At 40.3% G+C, this 13,623-nt stretch overlaps 1 protein-coding gene across 2 annotated transcripts; it reads right to left on the reverse strand.

Moving 5' to 3' along the window:
• Window positions 1-972: 972 nt before the first annotated feature.
• si:zfos-323e3.4 (volume-regulated anion channel subunit LRRC8C) lies at window positions 973-9,245 on the reverse strand. Of its 2 annotated transcripts, XM_017692957.2 has the most exons (4): window positions 9,033-9,245; window positions 5,177-5,325; window positions 3,035-3,643; window positions 973-2,587 (listed from the first exon to the last, which is right to left on the reverse strand). In XM_017692957.2, exons 2-4 carry the CDS (start codon window positions 5,315-5,317, stop codon window positions 1,358-1,360), a joined length of 1,980 nt encoding a protein of 659 aa, XP_017548446.2. In that variant the 5' UTR covers window positions 5,318-5,325; window positions 9,033-9,245; the 3' UTR covers window positions 973-1,357. The 2 variants fall into 2 exon arrangements, with proteins under 2 accessions (XP_017548446.2, XP_017548445.2); XM_017692956.2 differs by having other exon boundaries at window positions 973-3,643.
• Between the last annotated feature and the right edge of the window lie 4,378 nt (window positions 9,246-13,623).

The following is a 13,623-nucleotide window of genomic DNA, read 5'->3' on the forward strand; positions in this document are numbered from 1 at the left end:
TGGCTAAGATGCTCCCAGCACACAACTAAACATTCCGTGATTGGTTGGAGGCACATGTGCTCTTCTGTAATATCAACAGTAGGTTCAGAATCATTGCATTAGCTATTAACCTACAATATAATGCGCAGCCACACTAACGGAAATTTCCATTACTCGAATCCCTGCCCCCACTGAGCCCGAGCAGGTGAGGTGGGCCTGAGGAGAGATGTGTTGGAACAGGATTGAGTCATGCATTTCTCTCGTTTTTGATGCAATCAAGAATCAAGGCATAACTGCACACAGTGCTGCCAACTATTGCAGATTCCTCCTAACTTTAATCTAATTTGCACTACTGGATCACTTGTGACCATAAGCCTGAGGTTTGTGACAATATGCCAATGAATTTGTGTGAAGATTTCAAGGCACTGAACAGTAACAGATGTGCTAATGTTTAGTTAAATGCTTACTTCAGTAATGAACTCTGTGTAACACGTGGGAAGGTTGGACTATAGGCCTACTGGGCATAGTTATACTACAGTAAAACAAGTAATACCTGTTACTTTTTTGTTCCTCCTTTTTCACAGGCTGCATGCCAAACCACATTCCACTATGGGGTGGATTAATTACAATTACAAGAGGTTGAACTTTGTATCTTTAGCATATTCTTGTGAAGGCACAGATGCTGATCAGTGAAGGGAAATATAAGCTGTGTGTGAACTGCCACATCATTTGGTTCCACAACTGTAATACAAGCATAAATATGCAAATAAAGCAGCAGATCTTTAGTTTCATCTGTGCAGTAATATCTTGCATCATCTGTGAACACCCACATGATCTCTACTGTTCCAGCAAAAATGGGAAAAACTCCTCAAGCCAGCCAGTGACCCAACTAAACAAGTTTGACCACCCACTGCTCAGCAGGAGAAAAGCTAAAGATGTGATTGAAAATGCTTCCAACAATTCAGAGTCATACATTGAAAGGCATATCAGGCATAAAAACACAATGATAATACATCCTTTATTGCAAGAAAGGTAAAAAAGTTTCAAAATCTAAGGCACTTAATGCAATAATTAAAATGAATATCATTTAATACTGATGATTTCTCATCTCAAAGGAGTATCTAAAAGCTTGTGCTCAAGTCAGGGCTGGCTGCAATGAGCAAAAAATGCAATCACAGAGGAAAATAAATAATAATAATGCTAATACTTTTTCCACATTCAATTAAGCCATTTTCACACATAAAATTAACTTTGCAAGTAATTAGCCCAAATCAAGGATAATTGTCCCTCCTCCAATTATGCTTTTGCATTCAATCAACTCAAGGTGAGCTACATTCATCAGGTTGGTGAGTTTCTACTACAACAAATATGAATCAGATCATCTTTCATTCATTCTGCGTTTGATCTCAGAAGGCAACAAATCAAGAAGGCTGTCCTCCACAAGCAGCCCGGACAACTTCAGCAGGCTGCAGTCAGCTATTTCCACGGGTAAAGACTCCAACCTGTTTCCTTTTAGCTCCAAACAAATCAGATGAGCCAAGTTCCCAACTCTCGGGGACAGAAATGCAATACTGTTATTTCCCAGTGCCAAAGTCCTCAGCCTTTTACAGGAGAACAGCTCATCTGGTAGCGCTTCCAGGGAGTTGTAGGCTGCAGAAAAGTGCCAAAGACTCTGTAAGATCCCGATTTCTGGGGGCAGAAACTTTAGCTGATTGTGAGAGAGGTCAAGGTGCTGGAGTTTGGTGCAGTAGCAAAGCCTTGGAGGCAGTTTCCAGATTTTGTTCCAGCTCAGGTTGAGTGTCTCCAGTGAGCGCAGTTTGCTGATATGTTCGGGGATAGAAGTGATAGAGTTGTGCCACAGTTTGAGCGTGTTCAGTCGCCGGCAGTGCTGCAGGCTCAGGATTTCCTCCACCATGGTCAGCCTGTTCTCTCTCAGGTCTAGCTCCTGCAGACTGGCCAGGCTGAAGACAGCACTGGGCAGACGTTCCAGCTCGCATGCTGTCAGTTCCAGGGTGGCTAGGTTTACCAACTTCTTCAGGCTGCTAAAGGCTTGCAGCCGGATGCCCTCATTGTGCACACATAGTCTCAGCAGCTCGCCGGCCACGTCCCCCACTGCAGAAGGGATTTTGGTCAGTTTGCTACGCAAAGTCAACACTCTTAGCTTCTTGAGCTCACGCAAGGTGTCCAAGTTGCTGCTGCGGGACAGCTCGTTGGACAGTGGACCACTTATATGGAGTTCTTCCAAATTTTGTAAGGTGTACATCCACATGGGTACTTGCTCTAGGCTGTCAAAGTTGAGGTGGAGGACTTTCAAGTTTTCCCGCAAGTAAGCGAGGCCCGGTAGGTGAAGTTTGGCAGGACAATGAATGAGGGAGAGTTCCTGCAAGGCTGTAAGTTGGGTTACTGTTCCAGAGATCGTCATATTGCTTATCATTTCCAGTTTCAGAGATTCTACTTCTGGTAGTTCAAACACAGTGTCCGGTAGCCCCGACAGCATGAACAAGTGCAGCTCCAAGCGGTTACTTGCATTGCGGGTAAGTCGTGTGCGAAGTTTCTTGATGGGCCACTCGTGGTTAAGGTTTACCTGACCCAATCTGCTCTCGCTCACCTCAGAAAGAAACACAGCAAAACGTTTAGCATAGAGGGGGTCGTACTGATCGCTAAGGTGAAACAGAAAGGCAAAGTCATTTTTGACGTCTGGGATGTCGTTGATCCCTGTCTCCAGACGCACTTGCTCGAAGGAATATTTTTTTAATGGCCGATGGAACAACCAGTAAAGGGAATAGATGCATAGAAGTCCATACACGCCAACAAAGCAGATGTAACAGTAAGCCAGTTTACAGAAGAGGTGTGCTTTGTTATGATTGCAACAGAACAAGTTAAACCCAGTCAGGTCTGGCGGAACTACACAGGTGACCACAATCTCGATGTTTGGCACCAAGGCAACACTGTACATGGTAATAATGGCAAATTTTAAGACTTTTAGTGACGTTTGCAGAACATACATGAGGTACAGGAGGTCTGCCTCTTCTACATGTGTCCGAAACTTCCTTACCTTCTCAAATAGAGCCTTGGCTTGCTCACCTTCCTTCTTGTCCAGAACAGATGTGGCAGGCTCTGTCTCATCATTCTCTGAGTTGGACACGACTGATGTGGACCGCATAAAAACAGTTGCTTCGCTTTCCCCATCAGGACTTTCCACTGCTGATGGTTTCACAGCATTCTTTTTCCACATAACTGCCCGCTCACCTTCTCTCTCTTCAGACACCTCACTAATTGCTCGTGTAGTCCAGGGTGAGTCAAAACACTTGGCCAGGATTGCCACAAACAGCTCAATCTTGGATGACGTCCCAGGAAACTTGAACCAGAAGTTGCTGGCCACCATGAAGATCATGGTATGTATGACCACCAGATAGGGGAAATACTTGGCATACCAGTGCACAGCCCGTTCGTAGCAGAAGCTGTTGATGTAGATGTACTGGTGGATGTCCAGATCATTCTTGCGGCCAAAAATCTCCATGATGTTGGGGGCTATTTGCTTAGTAATGACATGCTCCCAGAAGCTCTTGTTTTCTCTGGGCTGTTGGAGATGGTTACAGTCCATGTCTACATCTGAGGTCTCGCTAATACGATCAGGGAGACAGGAGATCTTTTCTTGAGTCAGCTATAAGACGTGGAAGGCACAGAACAACTATAAATTTTGGGACACACTACTACTTGTTTTGTTATGTACTTCATTGGTCCTACAAGGGAAATTTGTCAGCTTGCTGCCCAACCATGCCCAATCTGGGAGCAGCACATCAGCACCGCCTCAGGCAGTGGGGGGCCAAGTGCGCTGCCTTAGGTATACCTGGTCAGTCATGGGATTCGAACCAGCAGCCTTCCGGTTGATAGCTTACCTCTATAAATAATCAGTAATATACTGTAATTACCAATTTATAGTAATTCTTATCAAGCCGTAAGATCTGAGCTTCACCAGCTTCTCAGTCATCTAAGTCATCCTTTTTTTAAAAGCATTCTACTTATTATTTGAGCATATGAATTTATACAGTATTGACATCATTTCATACATGTATCAGGGTTGAAATTAGTTCTATATTATTGAAAATGTTCATCTAAAAACTGCTAAATACTAGTGTACAACAATTACAGGTGTTACAACCATTTGTGTAATACCTTATGACTAGTCGACCACTATTTTCTGATCAGTTACCAATGACAAATACCATGTGCTGACTAGCAGAACTATATCCAACACTTGTCACACTAACCAGCGATCTCCACATGGAGGAATGATTGGAAATAATGAGTTTGTCGCACTCAATCATTCATTCTGTGGCAGAGCTCTGGAGTGCTTCAGCAGGAGCAAACTTGTAATGTCTGACATAAGATGATATGAATGTAATACTAAGCCCTGGAGAGTTACTAATCCAATTCTATTTGAATCTGGGTCAGGACAGTGCAAAAACAGGCAGGATTGTGTGCCTTTCTCACACTTGAAGGTCAGCCTCACTGATAAGATCCCATGAATAACGCATTTAAACTGAAGGAGTAGAGCTCAACCCACACAACACAATGTATTGTCTCATTTACTCTACTGAATATTCTGAATGTTGATGACAGCGGTGATCTTAGATTCTTACCAAATATTTAAATCAATTCTTCACAACTGGTTAGTCTGGTTACACCAGTGTTTAGAACACCAGTATGACATGTTCCTGCCAAAAGCAGCAGGAAAGCTCTACTCATTCAATATATGTAATATATGTAAGTTTATGTGCAGTTATATGTCTTGGTACTGTAACACTGTCATTTCCCTTCAGGATCAATGAAATGCTATGTTTGTATTGTATGAAATGCTATGTATGTATGTATGCTATGTATCTATTTGTCTATCTAGATTGCAATTATAAAATTATTTTCCACTCATATAATCGTCATGTATTAATTTCTATCACTCCTAAGGTCTAAAATGACTTGAAAGCTTTTAATCTCAGAATTAGTACTGATGATAAGAAAGTGTACACAACAGAGCAGGAAAAACTATTTCCTGTATACAGTGAAAATAGGCAGACTCTAATCTCTGAATGCTTTTTGGTGAATAAACAAAGTGCTGGTCACGCGCTTCTGTCCTCTATCAGTATTTAAACATGTGACCAGTGTGGGGGAGGATGGCTGACAGTGAAAGGTGGCATACCTGCAAGGTGCACCCGAACACGCCGATCATTAGCATAGCTATGCACAGGTACTCAGAGAAGACGTCCCACCAAGGCTTTAAAATTCGGAACCGGGGGTTGGGTTCTGAGGCAATATTCCGGAACTCGTTAACTGGAATCATCTTGGAACCTGCCAAAGTTAGAGCGGACAATTGACTTAACCATGCTCTGCTTAAAAATATGGTCCTTTATGGAACTGTCGTGAGGTTGGAAAAGTTGTGTGGAATGTGTCAGAATTCTTATTGCGTTTTAATGAAAGACTGAAGTGATTGAAGTTTTTTTATAGTATTCTACAAAATAAGACTATGTTGTCATAGAACAATGAACAAGATGGGAAAGGACTGAATTGCCACCATGCAACAAAGCCAGTCCAACCTAGCAACAATTACTATGAAAGAATGCCTTTGTGGAAAAAGCATGAGCAGGTCAATAAGTCAATTAATTACAGAATTACATGAAAATGTAACAGAAATCTGATATTTTTAATCAATATGATCAAGTACTCACAACTGAAATGTTGTGACTCTGTGTTGAGCTGCTAGTGAGCAACGATGGACTAATGGGAGGGGATGAAATCCACTCATATCTTTCCACGAAGGCTGAGGTGATACGGACAACTGCAGCTTTCTTTAATCAATCATGTACAACTGCCACTTTAAGAAACAACATTTGAACACAATAAAAATGCCCTTCATCACCTTTTTGCTCAAATATATTCAGTTGCTGAGTAGCAAAAATGAATATTTCAATTGAGGGGCCTGCAGAACTGGTGGATCTTGCAAGGTGAAAGTTGGTGTGAAAAGGGTTACACAAATTACCTTATTATATGGGAATTACGGATGATGCTCCTATTCATCACTGAGATATAGACCGAACTGAATGTTTAAATCATTTTGACATGTCCTTGTTTTCATATTTCTTTTTTGAATAGGTCAGAATAAAAAAAAAAACAGACCACAATGCTGCAGCAGGAAGAGTGGATGTCTTACCTAACATAAAAATGGAACTTTTGCTTATTTCTTTTGTTTTGGATGTGTTTAGGCAAGGCCTCTGAAATTATTTGGCTAATGAACCTTTCTTTTCCATGGAACCTTTCTTTTTAATGAAGTTTTCTTTTCCGGATGTGAATATTCTGGATGGAGAGGAGCCTCAACCTCATTGCCCAGGTACTGAGGCAGGAGGACTGTAAGTCTCCTTCTATTGATGTTTCAGACACACTAAAACATAGTGGGGGGTGATGATAAACAGTCAGTACAAACCCAAGACACAATGTGCGATAGTGATGTATATACTTGGCTCCATCTAGGACAACTTTTAAACTATATTTGTGTACATGTGGAGGCTGTTAAAGAAAACATTCACTGATTTTTTTATTACTTGTTTTTAGGGTCGTTCAGAAGATGTAGAATAGGATAGTGAACACTATTATAATGAAAGTGCAGTAGGCAAAGCAGCAGCTTATATTTTGGGCCAGTTTATGTCCTTCATAAGGCAAAAGAAAAGATTCTACAGAAGAAAAGCTTCAAATGTCCTTGATTTACAGCAATCATGTGGATAATGTTCTGATGACCACTACCACACCAGCTTCCAGATTCATCTCAAGAGAGAATACACAAATTTAGCTCCAACTGAATGACAGGTTAAGAAGGCGTTCCTGTAATTTTGAAAAATTATCCAACAGAATAGGGTCTTTGTTGATAACCTCGCCAGCTGCAATGATTTCTAAATGAAAGAGTATACAAATAAACAGATACCACAATTCTGTAACAATACTACACTCTTAAAACGGTGGTTCTTCAAGGGTTCTGTAGTAAAGAAAATGGTTCTACATAGAACCATGAATACTTTGCATGATGAAAGAGTTCTTTGCGCTTTGAAAGACTTGTGAAAATGTGCATGAATGTACTGTAGATTGTGTTTCTGAAAAGGGTTCTCTATAGCACCCAAAAGGGTTGGTCTAATGGCACTGTAACAATGGAAGAACTGTAATAATGGAAGGAGTCTTTTGGATGCTATTTAAGTGATAAGTGATACTTTTTTGATCCCACAACCGGGGAAATTCCACCTCCGCATTTAACCCATCCGTGAAGTGAAACACCACATACACACTAGTGAACACACACACTACCTCAGTCATGGACTGTCAGCCTTGGGGATTGAACCGGCAACCTTCTGGTCACAGGGCCAGATCCCTAACCTCCAGCCCACGACTGCCCCCTAATTCTTTCACCACGCAAAGAACCCTAAAGGGGTCTTTGAGTGTTCATCGTCTTTTAAGAGTGTATAAGAACCCGAATGTACCACATTTGTGGATTTTAAACGGTGGTGTGGTGGACAGCCCTATCCACGGCGCCCGGGGAGCAGTTGGGGGTTAGGTGTCTTGCTCAAAGATACCTCAGTCATGGACTGTCAGCCTTGGGGATTGAACCGGCAACCTTCTGGTCACAGGGCCAGATCCCTAACCTCCAGCCCACGACTGCCCCCTAATTCTTTCACCACGCAAAGAACCCTAAAGGGGTCTTTGAGTGTTCATCGTCTTTTAAGAGTGTATAAGAACCCGAATGTACCACATTTGTGGATTTTAAACGGTTCTTTTAAAGCATCTAGTAAATGAAAGACACTGCAATTAACTGTCTGGTTCCAAATACAATGATTAAAGTCAACAAAATAATAAAAAAAAGAGATGTCTGCTATTTATATATTTATCAAACAAATCAATAAAGTTAAGAGTTGCCTTAAAAGCAACATCATGGTATGTCTGTATCAATCTATTGGTACAAATGATGCATGGTCCAACCCTATGCTGTATAATACATCCATAACAATCTATATTTACACCTTTGTTTAATTTTCCTGTAGTATTTCTGTAAGTGACTAGAATAAATTGGGTACTAGCCTGTTGTAAACTGTAACTGCATGAATTTACTGTAAGTAACACTGTAAAGAAAAAGTTCAGGTATTATTACTATAGTTCTTTTTCAGAAAGAGTTCTTACAGAAATTAGGCACAAAATGTTCTAAATGTCTGCATAAATAAATGATTGAGGTACAAACAAAGCCTTTCAGAGTAGTTTGGTGTCAAATGCTCTGTTCTAGATAAACTTGCCAAGTCATAACTGTTCACAGTGGTGTTGGTAGGAACCAGACGTCCACCTCTAGAAGCTCCCTCACAGAAGGACACTACATGACGTCTGAGACACTGGTTTACAATAGTTCTGTGATAAAGTTTTGGCCTAAATCCCACTTTAATAAATGTATTTTAATCTATTCATGGCGGAGGGATACGTGTAGGTTGTTACGATGCAAAACAGTCCCCAAAGGAAACTTATAGACTATTTCATCATCAGCAGAATTACATATAACAACTCAGGAGGTTCACTGCTGGTTTTGTATAGTAAATAAAATGGCTATGTTTGCGTTGTAGACACCGTGCCCCCTGGTTCCTATCACCACCACTGTAAAGAAATCTGAGTCAGTCAGTTTCCCTACAACAACCCATTTCACATCAAACCGCTCCGAATGATTTTGTTTGCATCTCAACCATCGACTTATACAGAAATGTTGAAAAGCCGGTGGAATTCCCCTTTAAATAAGTGCTGTCTTATTAAGTGATTATAATATCCAGGTCAGGGTCTTTGAGAACTACTTCAGCGCTAGGAAGGGAAGCGGAGGCTGATGTGCGGTAATGGATCTGTGGCGCTAATCCACCGGAGGGCTAATGTTAACGGTTATGCTAGCACTGTTTTTCCCTGTAATTCTGCTGAGTTTGAGGTTTTGGTCTGAGATTCCTGATTGAAAGAAACCTCTCATAAAGTGAAAATACAAACGAAAACCTCACCTCTTCTCTTGCCTCCTTCTCAGAAGTGAACGCGTAACGGCTGCTCCATGCGTTTGCCGGTAGCTCTTCCCACACGAGTGAACCGGATCACTGGTTTCGTTACCTGCCAGGCTGCGAGACGTTCAGTGACGGTTGACTGATTCTTTTTGAACGATTCTTTTAAACGACTCGTGCGAATCGAATCGAAAGATTTTTTTCTTCGCTCATCACGTCAAGGACCACTTTGACGAGCTGCCGTTGAGGCTCTGTGTGCACATATACCCAGACGAAATGCATCAGCTGGACGCTTGACCCAGCAGTGACTCCCCAGACCCGCCTGCGAGCCCTCACGCAACAGGAGCAACGTGCAGCAAGTGGCAAGTGGTGTTGACTGAGGTCTCTGCTCCTCATTTTCATAGGGTTTTATTATCTGATATACAACTTCTCATTCTCTTACAGTGAATAAGCCTTATAACTATCTGTATAGTGATTTCACACCACGCCCCTGCGCTCCAGCCTCTAAGGGTTTGAAGGCGGAATCATACCAGAAAATGGGTCGTAATGCAAATAATAATGCAGATCCAGTTTTAACTTAAACTTGTAAATAAGATTTACCCATGCCATTTTAATATATGGCGAGTTTACAGGGCCTATCCATATTATTTTAAGAAACTACATAAAAGTTGGCATGTATTCATGGAAATGGTTTGGGTGGCTATTGACTTCCATTGATTGTTAGCTGCTAAGCCAAGCGGCTCGAGTTCTCGCTGTCTTGGCTGATCAACTGTCTTTGGAATGAATCAACTGTCTTTGGAATGAATCAACTGTCTTTGGAATGAATCAACTGTCTTTGGGATAAATCATGTAAAAAGCTGTCCACTCATGACGTACCAGTGGTGAAACATTCATAACTGAGAATGCAGAGATTCATTTCAATTTCATTGGTTCCGTTTTGTTCCAGTTTTGTGTCTATTAGGCTCTGTGCTTTATACCACTTACACAAAATAAGCATTGCTCTGAAAGGGGTGATCCAACCTTCTCAATTTAGAATGTTAAAATCAATTCTAATACTGTTCATTAAAGTACAGTGGACAAATCTGAAATTCTGTGATGCAGCAAAGATTTCTTAGTAAAGATGGGTAGTCTTACTGGGAGTTTGAGTGTCTGTTCAAATGTAGATACTTTTTGGCTTTCAAGTGCCTTAGTCTACGCCATGATGCAAGGCCTGTAAGGTGCACAAGCAGATGCTTGTACTGAGCATATTGACATAACAAATGTGGAGACTGGTAAAAGCTGCAGTGGAATGTTGCCATTTTCCATAATAATCACAAAAAAATAGCACGTAAAGTTTACATTTTTTGTCATATTTGTTGGGCAAAACTACGCTACAATGCACTGAATTGACAATCATTGTGGTGCTTGATTTTTTGTATGGTTAATACTCGAGCGACTATTTTACACTGTGATGTTTGAGTGAAGCCCCATTACGGCCTACCACAAGCACCGCCACTGTATAACAAAGCATGGAATATTCACGTAAATTCACGAAAGATTATATTTTGTGACGCACCAGTCGCAGTTTTCTTTATTCATTATATTGTTTATAATGTAGCAGCTTTTTCTATCAAGTCTTCAGATTATATACCACTGCTCCAACAAAGCTAATGTCTAGTAGTGCCTCTATGTTATGTGCTATGTGTTAGAATAAATATAGTCTCACAAGCCAGTTGTCTGCCTATCATAAAGAGGGTCCAGTGCATTGCTTTCACTGTCGAGGGCCATCTGACTGACATGCAAAATAACCAATGAAGATAGTAGTTTTTGAATGATTTTAAAAATGGGGAAAGAAGTGGTAATGCGCCCACAAACACATGAGGATATCTCACTTGCTAGCTTCTAAATACTTGTAAGAAGTTGTACCTTGCTACCTCTGTGGGAGCATGACATGCATACATCATACTTTACTTTGTATGTTGCAGTTTCTAAACTTAAAGCTTGACTCTGAACATTATTGGAGGAGCCTGTTATCCCAGTTAGTCTGTTTGTTGACTTGGTTGTTATAAAAAACTTCTTCTAAAAACATGTACACAGATAGATCCCAGAGGGAGCTTGAGCCCCTGCTGTATTGCCCTCAGGGTGTACAAGTGCATGTATTAATTTCAGCTTTAATGGTTTGAATGAAATGCATCACTGTAGAGCAGTGCTCCCAGCCCTGGTCCTGGAGGATGCCCTGCCCTGCATATTTTGGCATTTTCCCAGCTTCCTGCCACACCCGATCCAACTAATCAGTTGATTAGCAAGTCTCTCGTGAGTTGAAGTGGGTTGAGCAGGAAAACCCAAAGATGTGCAGGGAAAGGGGCCTCCAGGACGAGGGCTGGAAACCACTGCTCAGATTTCAGTGGTGGGGATAGGAACCAGGGGTCACAATGTATACAAAACACATGTAGACACTGTTGTCTGAGGGTTTATATGAAAATTTGATTGTTATAATGTGATAATTAAACCACTCTGGATGACTTTGCTTACATTTTACTGAACTAGAAATGCATACGTTTTGGAGCATTGGTGGAATTCCCCTTTAATTTATGCTGTCAAAGTGTCTTTGGGAAATATTCTTAACCCCACATTTAATTGTTGAGATGTAAACAAGGTTAAAGTGGTTTAATGAGAAAAACTTAACTGCAGAGAAACTTAGTGATTCAGGTTTCTTTACAGTGGTGGTGATGGGAAGCAGTGGTTGTATTATATTTAGCATTGAGTGAACTGACATGCGTATGTTTTCTATGCAATGTCAATAATGGAACAACAGTAGTAAACCTGGAAAAAAATAGGCTCTTATTTTGCCTTTTAACATCCTACTGAGCCCCGTATGTGCCATTGTGAAAAAAAAACATTGCAATGACATTGTGTTCCCTCACAAACTTTTGATTGCCTTGCAAAATCCATTGTATGTGCAAGGAAATGTGTCATTACCTTTTTTTTAAAAAAACAAACAAACAAACAAAAAAAACACAGCTACTTAGAATCTCCATAACCTCTTCATGAACATTTCCACCATTTATGATTTTTTAAATGTTAGGCCTAAGTTTTACGGCACGAACTGATACTATTTTAAAACAATGTCTCAGGCATTACATTCATTTCATGTTACAGCTTTAGGCTTGGAGTCTTTAGACTCATCAGACGTCTGGTTCCTATCACCATCACTGTGAACATTTCTGACATGCTCTTTTTCTTTAGAATTGAGCTCTGAATGACTTTGTTCACATCTTAACCACTTCAACTTTTAAAAACAGGTGGAATTTCCCTTTAGGTATACCACAAATGCACTAAAAAAAAAGACAAAACTGTGCAAGATATATTTAGTGGAACATGTTAATGCCAATCACTAGTTATTTGGTTATAAACTGTAAAGGAGGAAAAGACAAACGAAAATTAATCATACGTTCGATTCACTAAAATGAACAGCAAAAGAATCGGTTCACTAAACGGAACGGATCTATTTTCCCTGCTTAGCGCCGTACGGAATTTGGTAGCACTCTGTGACATATTACATGAAGTAACGAACCAAGCTTTCGGATTACATCAACCACAAGTACGAGAATAACAGTGATTCATTCGCATCTCTCGTGTTTAATGCTTGATGAAGTTCCTGATACTGGACTCGTTTCAAATCAAATACAACTACTGTGACGCGAATTGCGCGCTGACGGCATCGCGTGGCTGAATGAGCGAAGTGCACCACGCATGTCACCCCTGTGTTTGTGCTCACAAGAGTTTTCATTTGTTTACCTTTTCACCGTTTTATCCATTAAAACGGAAAAACGTACGGACTTGAATCGGTCGATTCTAACTGTAACTGTAACTCATATGTTTATATAATTAAATTAAAATAATATGAATGTAAAGTAAAAGGAATTTCTAGGAAAATGACAACTGTAAACTTCCAGAGGGTGAAAGGAAGACTTTACATTTTTAACAATGGATTTAATGTAACGCTGACAGAAGGGGGATGGACTGAGGTCTATGTAAAGTGACAGGTGTGGACACACAAACCATAGATGGATAAAAGCAGCTTAAAACACCACCCAAACAAAGTACCTGAACTGAACTGAAAGCAACTACCACTAAACAAGGAAAAAAAAAAAAGAAAAAAAAAGTAAAAACACCAAAGTACTGAGGTTCTCTACAGAGCTACAGCAGAACGTCCAGAGAAATCCAGCACTTTCAGCACTGGAACTGGATTCTTCTGCAACCATCAGAACAGAATGAACTAAAACCCATAAAGGAGTTAGGAACCAAATGTGAAAAGTAAATGTGTATGTATGCATGTGTTATGTGTGTGTGTGTGTGTGTGTGTATATATATATATATATATATATATATATATATATATATATATATATATATATATATATATATATATATATATATACATACATACATACATACATACATACATACACACACACACATACATACATACATACATACACACACACACACACACACACACACACACACACACACACATATATATATATACACACACAACAAAATTGTACTTGACACTAGTTCACTAGTTATTACACCTCTTCAATTATCTAAGCAA

Source organism: Pygocentrus nattereri, chromosome 30 (assembly GCF_015220715.1).
Source record: "Pygocentrus nattereri isolate fPygNat1 chromosome 30, fPygNat1.pri, whole genome shotgun sequence".
Taxonomy (NCBI): Eukaryota; Metazoa; Chordata; class Actinopteri; order Characiformes; family Serrasalmidae; genus Pygocentrus; species Pygocentrus nattereri.